The sequence below is a fragment of the Salvia hispanica genome, chromosome 4 (assembly GCF_029641045.1).
Source record: "Salvia hispanica isolate PSC_SH4W2 chromosome 4, Shi_PSC_v1, whole genome shotgun sequence".
NCBI classification, from domain to species: domain Eukaryota; kingdom Viridiplantae; phylum Streptophyta; class Magnoliopsida; order Lamiales; family Lamiaceae; genus Salvia; species Salvia hispanica.
This window is the reverse complement of record NC_142695.1, coordinates 51309027-51322554: the sequence shown is the minus strand read 5'-3', so window position 1 is coordinate 51322554 and position 13528 is coordinate 51309027. Positions and strand designations below refer to the sequence as shown.

At 34.6% G+C, this 13528-nt stretch overlaps 3 protein-coding genes and 1 non-coding gene across 7 annotated transcripts; 2 read left to right on the top strand and 2 right to left on the bottom strand.

Moving 5' to 3' along the window:
* Positions 1-3766: 3766 nt before the first annotated feature.
* Positions 3767-4403, bottom strand: LOC125191675 (non-specific lipid transfer protein GPI-anchored 5-like). The gene is made up of 2 exons (XM_048089078.2): positions 4100-4403; positions 3767-4035 (listed from the first exon to the last, which is right to left on the bottom strand). Exons 1-2 carry the CDS (start codon positions 4401-4403, stop codon positions 3932-3934), a joined length of 408 nt encoding a protein of 135 aa, XP_047945035.1. The 3' UTR covers positions 3767-3931.
* Positions 4404-5642: 1239 nt separating this feature from the next.
* On the top strand, positions 5643-6816 carry LOC125197526 (non-specific lipid transfer protein GPI-anchored 29-like). 2 transcript variants are annotated; one of them, XM_048096283.2, is made up of 4 exons: positions 5650-6114; positions 6209-6235; positions 6330-6398; positions 6513-6816. In XM_048096283.2, the coding sequence occupies exons 1-4, from the start codon at positions 5766-5768 to the stop codon at positions 6737-6739; spliced, it is 672 nt and encodes a 223-aa protein (XP_047952240.1). In that variant the 5' UTR covers positions 5650-5765; the 3' UTR covers positions 6740-6816. The 2 variants fall into 2 exon arrangements, with proteins under 2 accessions (XP_047952241.1, XP_047952240.1); XM_048096284.2 differs by lacking the exon at positions 6209-6235 and having other exon boundaries at positions 5643-6114.
* A 2713-nt stretch (positions 6817-9529) lies between these two features.
* TRNAS-AGA (transfer RNA serine (anticodon AGA)) lies at positions 9530-9611 on the top strand. The gene has a single exon. It is a non-coding gene; the product is annotated as a tRNA-Ser (tRNA).
* Positions 9612-9853: 242 nt separating this feature from the next.
* LOC125192844 (type IV inositol polyphosphate 5-phosphatase 7-like) lies at positions 9854-13490 on the bottom strand. 3 transcript variants are annotated; one of them, XM_048090509.2, is made up of 11 exons: positions 13350-13490; positions 13025-13146; positions 12838-12928; positions 12501-12569; positions 12275-12383; positions 12078-12182; positions 11242-11998; positions 10934-11127; positions 10737-10845; positions 10494-10642; positions 9854-10396 (listed from the first exon to the last, which is right to left on the bottom strand). In XM_048090509.2, the coding sequence occupies exons 2-11, from the start codon at positions 13052-13054 to the stop codon at positions 10174-10176; spliced, it is 1836 nt and encodes a 611-aa protein (XP_047946466.1). In that variant the 5' UTR covers positions 13055-13146; positions 13350-13490; the 3' UTR covers positions 9854-10173. The 3 variants fall into 3 exon arrangements, with proteins under 3 accessions (XP_047946466.1, XP_088913846.1, XP_088913847.1); XM_089057720.1 differs by having other exon boundaries at positions 13025-13198; positions 13350-13475; XM_089057721.1 differs by having other exon boundaries at positions 12275-12380; positions 13025-13198; positions 13350-13475.
* Positions 13491-13528: the final 38 nt, after the last annotated feature.

Here is a 13528-nt window from a genome sequence, read left to right as displayed (position 1 = left end):
ATATCAAAAAGACTAGCATCTATTATCAAGAAACATGGGAAGTAATTTGAAAATAATGTTCAAATACTTTCTCCGATACTTGCTGTTAAATAGATGGTGAATAAAATAAAAGAGGTGAAAAATATTTATAGTAAAATAAAATGTTATTTTTTACGAAAAATAAAAATAACTCAACTATTTAATAATTTTATAAAATAAAAAATAACTTAATTAACATGGCAGGGCCAAGTTCTAGCAAGTAAAATCATGTTACATTTATATTCTTCTAGTCTTAGAAATATCAATCAGAATAATGATAAACGACCAAATTTTGTACCACCAAAACAAGATCATATTAATAATTTTGATGTGTTAATTAAATATTAAAATACTAAATATAGTTGGTTAATAAATTAAAAACACTTATCATTATACCATTTCATTTGATTTTAAGTCAAAGTTTCACGTCTTATCAACCTATTTTATTTGATCTGTATTTTACTTAAAATTTGTGCCCAGAAAAGAGATTCTTAATCGGTAACCGAGGAGTGGTATTTTTCTGTATCAAATTCACAAGCTCTAAATTGTCACAAACCCCACGAAGTCGGATAAATAGCACATAAATTTAGTGGAATCAAATTAGCTCTGTACTTAAAAATATAATTTGAATGTGCGATGAAGCAAATTTGATAAGATAAGTGTATTTAGTCAAAGCTTGGTTTCCATTTAAATAACTTTGTTTGACACTCTATATTCAATTCTCACTCGAAAATTGATTATGGAGTACTGTATTCTTTAATTCTTTCAATCTTTTCTTAATCAATAATTACTGACTTTAATGTGGGACCTCTTCTCTCTAGGATGACGACATACAAGTTGAGCAACCCCACCTGCCCCACCATTTTACTCCTACCATACGGTTATAACGTCGATTATAGAAAATTTCTCCCTCTTATTGGATTAACCTATGATAATTAATCACAACATTCCATCCACGATTTTCAGCATTACTTACATTCCGTTACATTTTTCTATCAACTTTCAATTATACTACTAGTATTTTTAATATATTCATATCAAATTCAATCAGGACTCTTAATTGCAAATGAAAAAGCATTTACTTTGACATAAAAATATATATTGTTACAATACTTTGTTTTAGTTGATTAAATGTATCATTTAATTGAACTGATAACTATTTCTTATGTGAATTTATAGACACTTCAAATAATAATATAATGACTTCAGATTACTTCATATCCAAAGTCATGGACCGACCTCATGACCACCTTCATCAATTGTGTTTTCTATCAATTGTTTTTTCTTAAAATATGATAAATGAAGTAATCCTACAAAAATTTATCATAAATTTTATATTGAATTAATAATTTTAATTAAGAATGAATTGATCCAATAACCGGCATGTTGAGGGGCAAAAGTGGAAGTGGGCGAGATAGTACTATTTATAGGTGTTAATCCAATGAGGAAAAAGGGCCAATAATAGAGGAAAGATGAGATAATCCAATGAGAAAAGAGTGGGGCCACTCAACTTTATGAAATATTGGCCCAGCTATAGTGACGTGACAGTCAATAGACTCATGGAGTAGCTTAACGTAAATTCGAGGTCTATGCTGTGGGGTCCACTTCACTCCTAGTAAACTGTGACCCCCTCATTTCCATATTCACCCATCACCTTTTACTTTATTGCAATACCACCCCACAATATACTACTCAATCCAACAATTAGCTACTCAAGTTTTCATATTTATAACGATAATAATGATAATACAAGTAGAGATAATTAATCCTTCCATCACAAATGAACTGAATCGTTTCTTTAAAATACAGTATTTAAAAATGGAAAATTATCGGAAAAATTATGAATTTTGATTAATCTCAAAAAAGTCAAAATAATAGTATTATCTTTGACATTTTTTTTAATTGTTCCATGGATTTAGATTTGAAGGAAAATTATGTACTCCATGAATTGGAAGCCGAAATTCACGTTTTTTTTAATATCACTTACAAAATTCATTGATTAAAGTATTTGGCTTTCACACAATTTATTCCTAAATCTAAATCAATAGGATAATCTACAAATATAATGAAGTTGAGATATGATACTATTTTTTTAAATCTGTGGACTTTGGGATTAATCAGAACCTTTCTAACTTCATTATTTTAGTGGTAATTTGCCTTTAAACTGATGATTAATGATTCAGTAGAATTATGTGATGACCAGTAAAATATGGTGCAATTTGACTAATTGCAGTTTCTGATTTGTTTTCGAATATTAATGTGTAAGACTCACGAAAGTAATAAATAAATATGAATGCTTCTTGTAGAATTAGTAGTAGTAGTATTATAAATATAGGACCTATGGCCACACTATGATATTATACATATTCATAAAATACTCTGTTTCTAAACTGAAGGATTATATTTTTTTTGTCAAATCCACTAAAAGACAATAGAGTGATGACGTTATACTCAACTCGATAAATTAAAAAAGGGTAAGTATTATTCGGCCCTCAAATTATTAGACGCAATTAACTAAGAAAATGGATATTCTTAATTTGATCCCTCAATTAGCATTGTTATAAGTATATATATTAATAATTAATTGGAAGTAGATCATTATTAAAATATAGCCTATGGTTGATCCATTTTGCAGATATATACTGATGAGTGATGAGCATGCATCATTCAAAATATATAAAGTATTATACAAAATATAAACAAATTTTTAGTCTCGAGGCAGCCGATCTACCAACTAGCTAGAAAGAGTCATTTGTTAAAAAGAAAATTGTCGTTAATTGAAAAGCTAAAGTATAGATTTATAAATAAATAAGCTACTTTAGAGTGTGATTTGATTATGTGAATTATATTTGCATGTATAATCTCACTTTTAGAAACTAGTTGAAACGAGGATTTCTGGATATTAATAATGTTATCCAAGTATGTAAGTGGAACTTTCTAAATATACACTTTAAATAGTGTCTTTCTCAATAAAAAGCAAAATATAAAACACGAAAGAATTTCATTCGGTATGTAGGTAAAAAAAATCCCTAATTGAGGTATTCGATATAAAAATGTCTATTGTCTAATACTATGCCATATCATTAAGTTGATGTCACATTTTAGCAGTACTCTCAAGTTGCATATTAATCTAATCACCACATCATAGCATGTCTAATAAATAATCACGTCAATGTTCCATCATATACTATTAACAATAATTACAACTAATTCTATAATTCTGTAATGCAATTAATAACATTGCACTATTTGAAAGGTAAAAGGCCCGAGTAAATATGGATCCTGGGCTAAAATGTACTCCATATAAACATCTCTCAGCAATGGGCCTGTTATTTTGACTCGGCCCAATAATTAAGTAGAGTTGCCAACGTGGAATCGCCGACCATTTCCAGTGAAATCAAAAAGTGCTTATTATAGTTCAAAAATCAAAATTGGGTCCAATTATTACCTAACTACCATACTTATAAATAAATGTCTAATTTGAACTGAATCTTAATTCTCAAAACAAGTGCATCATTCATATACATATACTCCACTATAAGTTGTCTATAAATGGAATTGACAAATAAAAACAATCTCTTATAATAAAAATTGCTATAAATATTCATTTTGTGGAATGGATTTGTGTATTGCGTTCAAATCTCTTAGAGGGTGAAAATTCTAATTGAATTCATACAATGAACTCATATATATTATGCAAAAAAAAAAAAAAAAAATCCTTAGTTTTTATATTAAAATTAAAGGGGTGTGTATAATAGAGAGCTGATTAACAGCCCACCAACTCAATTAACTAAAGTTACAATTAATGAAAAACTTGGTCATACATTGTAGATGAATTTTTGTAAGTCAATGAATCTAGGGACATCACCAACTCCCACCCACCATAGACAAACTCAAAATGTGTATGTAATAATTAAAATAGAGTATATGTAGCAAAAATAAAAAAGAAAGGATTAAATCCAAAGGAGGTTGCAGTTGCATGGGAGGAGCCATTTCCAGGTGATGATGATCCACCCCCTGCATCCAAAATATGAGTATTTATTAAGTAAAGAAATCAAATTTATGAACATTTATACGGTACCTTTGCAGTTGTTGAGATGGGGATCGATTTGGACACTACAAGCCTTTGGGAGGGCTTGAGCTTGACTCTGGTCAACGGTCAATCCTCCGCCATTAAATACTTGACATAAGCACTGTGGTCGGGAGCGGGCCACCGTGTTCAGCTGCGTGCAGCATGCCGCCCAGGGGGCAGCGGAGGAGTTGCCGTAGTTGAGGCACGGCGACATGCTCACCACCACATTCGTGCATTCCTCGGATTGCGCCGTCGCAAGGGCGGCGAATGCGACGACGAGGATTGAAATCCTTTGGAATTGCAGCTTTGCCATTTAGAGATGAGAAATTTGAGTGTGTTGATTTTGGGATTTATGATTATTAAGTCAAAATGAAGACTTGGAGTTGGGAGTGGGGGTTGGTTTTGGGTTACCAATTCTTTTCCTACTCTTTGAATTTTCTTTTCTAATGTTTGGTTTCTTTTTCTTTTCTAGAAACAAATTGAAATGGGTTTCTTGATTGCGTGCAGTATTGTGGAGGAAAGTTGTTGTTCTTATAGCCAAATGGAACGTACAAATATTTATAGCTGTAAATTAGAAAACTTAAATTGTGATATGGAGTAAATCTTATCGAATATTTCAATTTTCATAGACGTCGTTAATTGGTTTTGAGTTTGAATTCTATCACGGATGATACTAAGCAAATCAAAGGAAATTTACATTGGATATATATCTACGATCGGATCCCACTATCCATAAAGGATTTATTGTCTCCTATAGGAATTATCATACTTGCAACAAATTAAAGAAGATGGAGAAGATTTGATCAAAGAAGGTGATCGAAAAACACATAGCAAGGCGGTTGATCTTCGATCAACACAACTTTCAAGTTTCAAGTCATATAGATAAGACTGAAATTGGGTTTTGGTATTGGGCTGCCACATATAGAAATTGGCTTCTGATTTGGGATAGCCAAATAATATGATGGGCCGTTGCAATATTCCCCACAACTCATATAATGATAATAGAGAGGGTCATCTAAAAATTACCCAAAATGAGGGGTTTATTTTAACTTGTTAGATTATATATATTCTCTTTATGAAAACTTTCATAATACAGACGAATCGGGATTTGGTGTACAAGAGTTGCACAAGGAAATGTAGATTAATTTAGTACTCTATACAATAAAAGGCTTATTCAACACCACGAAGAAAGTGTTATGTAGTTGACCAACCCCTGGTTATCTATGCAAGGTGTCATGCAGTTTGTTATAACAAGTGTTTCTTTCTTCGAAAACTTAAATCAATGTTAATTTCCCTTGCTCAAGATCAAGTGATGTAACTCAACTAATTCAATTGTGACTGTGCATGTGTAGTACTATAAAAAATCCATCGACATTCCATCTTTTCAAATCAAACTACACATTAAAATATTCATAGTCAATCTCAATCAACAGAATTTAAACCGAGCAACATCATATTTAATTTATTGCTTCTTCTATTTCGTGAGAAATAGAAAAACTAGTTAGCAAAGTCTCCCAAACCCTCCAAAATACAGTTAAGGTAGTTGAGCTAGCCACACAATCCCACTTTTTTCTTACAACCTTAAACCATGCAATCTATAAACTCTCCCTCTCTAGCTTCTCCCTAATCACCAATCTAGTACAATTCCCTCTCTCTCTCTGAAACAAGCATCCATATGGAAATCATGAATCTATTTATCCCTCTAGCAACCTCTATGATCATCCTAGCCTCCCTAAGCCCATACACGGCGGCGCAGTCGAACACGAACACGAATGCCATATGCACGGGGCCGATGCTGCGAAGCTTCGGGTCTTGCTTAGGCTTCCTGGCTGGCGGGTCAGGCGGTTCGTCGTCGCCGACTTCAGCCTGCTGCAACTCATTGAGAGACCTCATGAGAAACGGCCAAGATTGCTTGTGCCTCATCGTTACCGGAGGTGTGCCTTTCGAAATTCCCATCAATCGATCTTTGGCTATCTCCCTTCCTAAAGCATGCAAGCAATCTGGTGTCCCAATTGAATGCAAAGGTAACTAACTCTATCAAAAATTAAATACTCCATGTTTTAGATTAAATTTAATTAAGGTGGTAATTAATTAACTAAATCTGTCCTAAATTTCCAGCCACGGCTAGCCCTGTTCCAGCTCCAGGTATGTGTACATCGGATGAGTTAATATTGTTGTAACATAATGATTAACTAAATATTGATGAATTTGGACTGATTTGATGTTTTGGATGGTATAGAACCAAGGAATTCAACCCCCGGTGCACCAAATACAAATCCTGGATTATCTCCTCCCTCAATTCCTCAAGGTACTAATTTTTAATTCAATATGATATTTAACTTTTAGTATATAAATTTTAAAATATTACTTAACATATCATAGTCAAATTATTACATGTTACATATAATTCCAAATTTTGCAGTTCCGTTTATTCCTCAGCCCTTGACACCACCTTCTTCCGGCGGGAGCGGTGGCGGTGGTGACGGTGACGATGGCATGACGCAGCCTGAGACGCCGCAAGGTGACCTAGTCCCGACGCTTACGCCGCCGGGAATGCGGCCGACATTGTCGGCTGCACAGCCAGCTTCGAGTGTTCTTCCATCTCTTCTTGGAGTGACGATGGGGGTCTTTCTTATCTTCTCTCATTGATATGTAATGTTATAATTTTTGTGGATTTTTTTAGAGATAATTGATTCATCATTTCTATAATATTTTCTTTAATATAACCTTCAATCTTTTGTTAATTTTGCGCTTCACTAGACCAAAAAATGTGATATTTAATTCTGAATTGTGATATAATTTACGAGTACATAAATTTATACTCGTGAAGTCGTGATATTACGAGAACAATAATTCACAAACTTACAAATGAAGCACCAAATTAATAATAATAACAATAATAATTAATAGTAATAAATAACCATATCTCTTGTGCCGGTTTCATTAATTGCACCCTCTTGAATCATTTGACAGACTAATAAAAATCTATTTTGTTGTCTTCATCTTACCTTTAGGATTCTTACAATTTATCGTTTGTATGAACCAAAAAGAGAAAAATAGTTGATATCCATTTTTGTAGACAAACATTGTTGTTTGAAAGAGGGGAGAAAGAGCGAAGTAGGTTTACAAGTTTTTGAGTTTTGTTCCCTTTACTGCCTCTAGGGGTTCTTTATTTGGATTGAGTTATTTATTTTAAATTAAAATTCTTACATTTTATTATAAGGGTAATATTATACTTTTATTATTATTTTTATTATTTTTTTTATTACATTTTATTATAAGGACTTACCGCTTAAGTAACATTACTATTGAGTTGTTTGCATAGAACTCATCTATATTGGGCTCCGTGCCAGTTTGATAAAGTTTTATGGATTCGGAGCCCGAATGAGAGACTAGTTAAAATCAATTTAATAATGAATCATTTGAACTAACGTTTTAATGGCATTGGGCCATTGGCCATTGGTTGAAATAGTCTATACAAAATGTGTACTATATATTTAGAGTCGGCAATTTTTGACACGATACAAAAATATGATATGAATATATGTGAATTTAATAGATTAGTGTCAATCTTCATGTTCTTATAATGTTATTGGTTCGACTGATGAAGTTAAGATTATGTATTTTTTTTCTTACTTCCATATGTTGCGATAGCTTATCGTGTTGGATACGTGATATGTCGCTATCATGTCATATCAAGTCGTATCAACGCAAATCGAGCCGTGTCACTAACATGTCTATTTCGTGAGCATATTGTGTTAGAATTTGGAAAGCAGATAAACTCGTGTTCGGATTTAATTAGTCAAAATAAATTGTGTGGTTATCAAACCGACTCGATAACAATTCAACCAACATGATTTGTCGGCCCTATATAGTTAGTTCATGTTTTAAGGTTTGAGTTACATGACTACATCATATAAAACTATAAGTCCTTCATTAAATCGAGTTACATAATATAAGTCCTTCATCACATCATATGATTGATATCATAAGTTGTATAATAACTAAATAAATAATGAAAACGAGCTCATATCGTGGACATGCCGGAGTGGTTATCGGGCACGACTAGAAATCATGTGGGCTATGTTTTGGCTATCAATCTCTTAAATTCTCCAAAATTATAATGTTATGAAACTGATTTTGTTTTAATCCCACGATTGCTTTACAAATCATGAATTTATTGATAATGTTTATACGACTAAATATTTGATCAAATATAGCAAAATTAGGTATGTAGCATGATTGTCTCCAAAATTATAATGTTATGAAACTGATTTTGTTTTATCCAACAATTGCATTACACATGAAATTTATAATAATGTTTTCTACGACTAAATATTTGATCAAATAAAGCAAAATTAGGTACTCCCTCCGTCCCAAGATAAGTGACCTACTTCTTTTGGGCACGAGATTTAAGGAATGATATTTAAATAAGTTAAAATGGAGAGAGTAAAGTATGAGAGAGGGAAAAGTAGAAGAAAAAAGAGAGAATAAAGTAGGTGGAAAATAAAGTAAGAGAGATGACTTTTTGCTAAAAATGAAAATAGGTCACTTATAGTGGGACACCCCAAAAAGAAATACAAGTCACTTATCTTGGGACAGAGGGAGTATATAGCATGATTGTCTCCAAAATTATAGTGTTATTAATAAATGATAACACTGATGTTGTTTTAATCCAACGATTGCATTACAATCATGAAATTTGTAATAATTTTTTCCATGATTAAATATTTGATCAAATCAATGAAAATTAGGTATCTGGCGTGATTGGCTTTGCCTTGGATAAAATGAAGTGCGTTTCTTTGCAGAGAGGGAGTATATGATTTTCAAATAGCACTCTTGTAATCCCTGCAAAGGTCAAAGATGATGTTGACACTTCTTCTAAAAGTTTTCAAGAGAGAGAATCTACAATAATAAATAAATCAAATCATATGTAATTTATGCTTTTCTTTTTACTTTTTTGGCCCTTTTGTACTTTTATCATTTTATGGGTCTGAATAATTTTCGATTATTGATTACGCAGCAAAACAAAGCTGCATTTGGAATACACACTATCACAATAAACAATGCTCCATGTGTAGTAGGTATAATCACTGTCTTTTATTCCCAAAACATAATAATGCAAATTGATTGAGTTTTGTCAAGAGTAACTAACGTAATATAATGTATATGCAAGAAAACAAAGTTGCATTTGGATGCACACGTAGTATAATGTGTCACGGTATTATGAACTTATTCCCCCCAAAAAATAATGCAAATAAATTGATTTGGTTTCATCAAGAGCGACCGGCACATTATTATTCTCATAGAATTTCCAAGAATTTTGGGGCTTATTTTTTCAATTGTGTATGAAGAATGAACTGCTAGTTCAATCAATAAGATATGGTAAATAACCATTTTTCAAAGTAAATACATGCTCATATATAGAATGAACAAGAAGTGGACGTGCCGGAGTGGTTATCGGGCATGACTAGAAATCATGTGGGCTTTGCCCGCGCAGGTTCGAATCCTGCCGTCCACGGTTTTTTTTTAACTTAAAACAAATTTTCCTGATAATATAGGAATCTGTATCCAGATATTTTAATTTCAATTTTTTACAATATTTCAAAGTGTGACATCTAAGCAAAATGTGTTAACCTGTCTTTTGCTTTTGTATGCACAGAGGGATTTATCTTTTTTCTTTCAATTTTCAGACAAAAAGGAAAAGCAGAATGTGGAGGCACCTTGAAACCACCTTTTCAGTAAAAATCATTGGCAACAAGCTTCGTACAACCTTGATATTTCACTTTCATCATAGCAATGAGTGTTTTTACATCAAGATTCCCAATTCTTGATAACTGCAAATTTCTGAATTTAAAGGAGGAGAAGAAAAAGGGTGATTATTGTGACTATGCCTAGTCCCCCTACCTTGTCAACAATCTATCATCCTATTCTAACATATCAAAGAATCTTAAAACAATTGTACTCCCACTTGGAATCTTCTGTTGTTAGGTTAGGCCTCCAAAACTGTGAGTATCTACATCTGATGAGAAAGACAATTAGACGAGGATGGTACGGGATGGCAATGCAGCACGTATCCTTTCTCAAAAGAAGCAGAGTTCGGTGTAACTATGTGTGTAGGGTAACAGCTCCTCGGCCTGTATTCTGGAGCTCGAGCAGCTTGCGCTTCTCCTGAACCGGTTCGGGACTAGCTCGATCTCAGCACAGAAAACGCTAGAGACTGGTCTGTGGTCCGAGAATCTGGATTCGCCTCGTGCATAGGATAACTGCTGAAGACCGCCTCCGTACCACAAGATCCGGTCACACCTTCAGATTCACACAATGCCAAGATTGGGTGAATGGATTGTTTTTGGTAGTTTTTTTTTTTTTTGCTTTAAATTGTAGAAAATCAGGAGAGCCTTACCATGCGGGAGTTCGTCTTTTCTCCTTTGGGTGCATATCATCACCGGCGTATCTGTCTGAATTGTGCGAGTATTTATACGTTGGTGGGAAGTAGATCTTCCCTTCTTTCCATCCATCAAATACTCGTCCTTGTCTCTGTTCTATCCGGAGCTGTCAGATGATAGAAATTGTCGGGATTCAGCAGACATGGTAAAAGCTACATCTATAGAACTGAGTCCCTAAGTAAGAGTGTTATATAACATACTTGGTCTTTTTCTAACAATGCTCTCCAGTTTTGCATTTCAACGAGTGCTTTGGCAGATCGGTAGGGCAGAGCTATTCGATAGTTCAGATCTCCAAGCCAAATTATTCGACTGTATTCAAGAATTCAAGATTAAATCTATGGACACAATAAAAACAATTTGTTGAACTTCTTTCAGTTGAAACTAGAGGAAATCTTACTCGTGTTCAAGGATTGTCTCGGGTGATTTTTCATCGTTGATGGAGTTGACACGTGGGAACCGTGTCTTCCTTAGGATCTCCATGACATCAGCATTTCTACGGAGCTCATCTCCTTCCTTCTCACCGGATGTCAAGTGACTGCACACGAAGCAAAGGCTGGTCTGGTGCAACATCATGCTGATTGAAATGGAACCCTGTGACCAAAGGATTGCAATTTCCTTTTTAAGTTTGATCAATATAACAACATAAAATCTATATAAAAGTTAAAAAAAAATTCTAATGTAACTACTATAACATAAACCAACTACCTTATTACCAAGATAGCCCATTAGTCCTCTTCCAACAGATGAAATTTTTATGTTTCTCACATGTTCCTTCATCTCACTTTTAACCCAAACAGTGAGAAAGATGCCAACCATTTGTTTACTTGCAACCAAAGAGTATCTCGATCTTCCCGGCTCTGTGTAAGAATCTTCTGCAGGGGCACAAGCTCTCGACTGTAAGACCGTACTAGGCGAGTCACCAGTCAGATAATCGTCAAAGTCACTAGGCCTATGACCCAAGGAGTAGTCACTAGGCCTTCTGCTGGATGAGTAGTCACTAGGTCGTCTGCTGGAGGAGTAGTCACTGGGACGAGGGCCACAAGAGAAGTCGCTCGTCCTCTGGCTAGACGAGCAGTCACTAGGTCTACAACCCCATCTCGCATTCCCACCAAAGTCACTCTGCCTGTGACCAAAAATCACACGGTCGCACACACTGAGTCGCCTATCATGAGGAGGTTGTGGCATTGACATGTCATTCTCCATGTTCCAGTGCTGTGGTGGCGTTTGGAACGACCGGCGTGGCAAGAAGGTGGAGGCTTTGTTCCTGGACGATCCCTCGAAATCTGCATTCCACTCAGCGACTGGATCAGGGATCGGAGATGGTGTGTAGCACCCCCCAACTCCACTAGTGCCCGGAGCATTGTCAAGTGTTCGCTTGATTAGGGAGAGCCACTTCTTAGCAGGGCCGTTGTCCTCTGCTCCAAGAATGTTGCCAGCATTCAAAGGAACTATTTCTTGAAAACTTCGAGATTGAAAAAACAAAGAATTAGAATCCATAGACGAACATATATATCTGCAAAAAATGATGATCATGATCATACCCAAGAACATATACATCTGCAGAAGGAGATGAGTGTAGCCAATCATCTAAGTTCATGTTGCTCCTAGGTGCTTTTCCTCCCACATTCCACGTTGACACAAAGACACTGCTCGAAAAATAAGAAGATTCTAGAACTTCAACCAAGAGCTGGAAACACATTCACTGAACCACAATGTTGGTCACTGAGAAGAATCAAACCTGTGGTTTTGGATGTTTAAAACCTGGGGGTGATCAAGATAGCCTCTCCCTCGCCTGGATCGCGACTTTGAACGCGAAAAGGAACGCTCCATGTTCTTCGCTGAATCTTCTAGAAAACCAAAAACATCTTCAACATCAAAGGAATGATTCCAAGAACATAGTACTTGGAAGGAAGAAACCATCAATTAATGCATTTTGTTTCCAGTTTTAGACATAAATCAATCACCTGTTTTACTTTTCTTGATTGTAGATGGCTCCCTTTCAGAGAAGCAACTCCTCCACTCCATTTCACCCCCTAAAAAAAAGCCAAAAAAAATTAAATTAATTTGTCATTTACAGCACCAATGAAGACAAAGTAGCTAATTATCTAATTGTTTGATAACAGACAAACAGATGAGAGTCAAAGAAGGCAACAAAACACCATGAAATTGTTTCTTTCATAGGATTTCGTAGCAGCTAATCATTAAAATATTAAGAACTTCAAAAATTGATGTAAGAAAAAGATAAAAATAAGAAATCACCACAAAAGGCAAAGAGTAAATTTAGCAAAATGCAAAGGTCACCTCCATAAACAGCTTCTTCATCAGCCTGAAATTCCTCATCTTTGCACTTAATATTGAACCATTTCCTAACCAGTTTCTTTGACCAAGAGAGCTTCACATAACACCAAAACTAGATCATTTTCAACATTAACTAACTAAATTTTTTTTCCAATTCAAGAATTGCTAGTAAAGTAAATAAAATAAAAACCTTGCTCTGTCTGCCATTTTCATATTTCATGGCTCCCACTTATTGCTTCATGCGAATTCTTCACACACCTCTCTCTGGGCACTCCCAAAATTCAACAAACCTTCATTTCCCCATTCTTGTTTCTGCACCCATCAATCAAGATCGAATTTTTATGCTTGAATTGACTTCATGATCCTCATAAAATTAGCAACACACACTTAATTAAGAATGCAAGTGAGAATGAAAGAAGTTAAGATGCCCACTTCAAAAACCCATATGCAAGTGACACCAAAAACACGAAAAAGACCAACTTTGAACATTACATTGCATAGAGATAGAGAGAGACCTTCTTTAGTTTCTTTTTCTTTGAAAAACTGCCTCGTTCTCAGCAGCAAAATAGTTACACCATTGTATCGAAACTATATAGCGTGATTGGAATAAAGTTCAGCCATTGCCCTTCTCTCTCTTGTTTGTATGTTTTACACGAAGCCCAAGGCTGGCCCACCAAGTCGAATTGCCAATTAT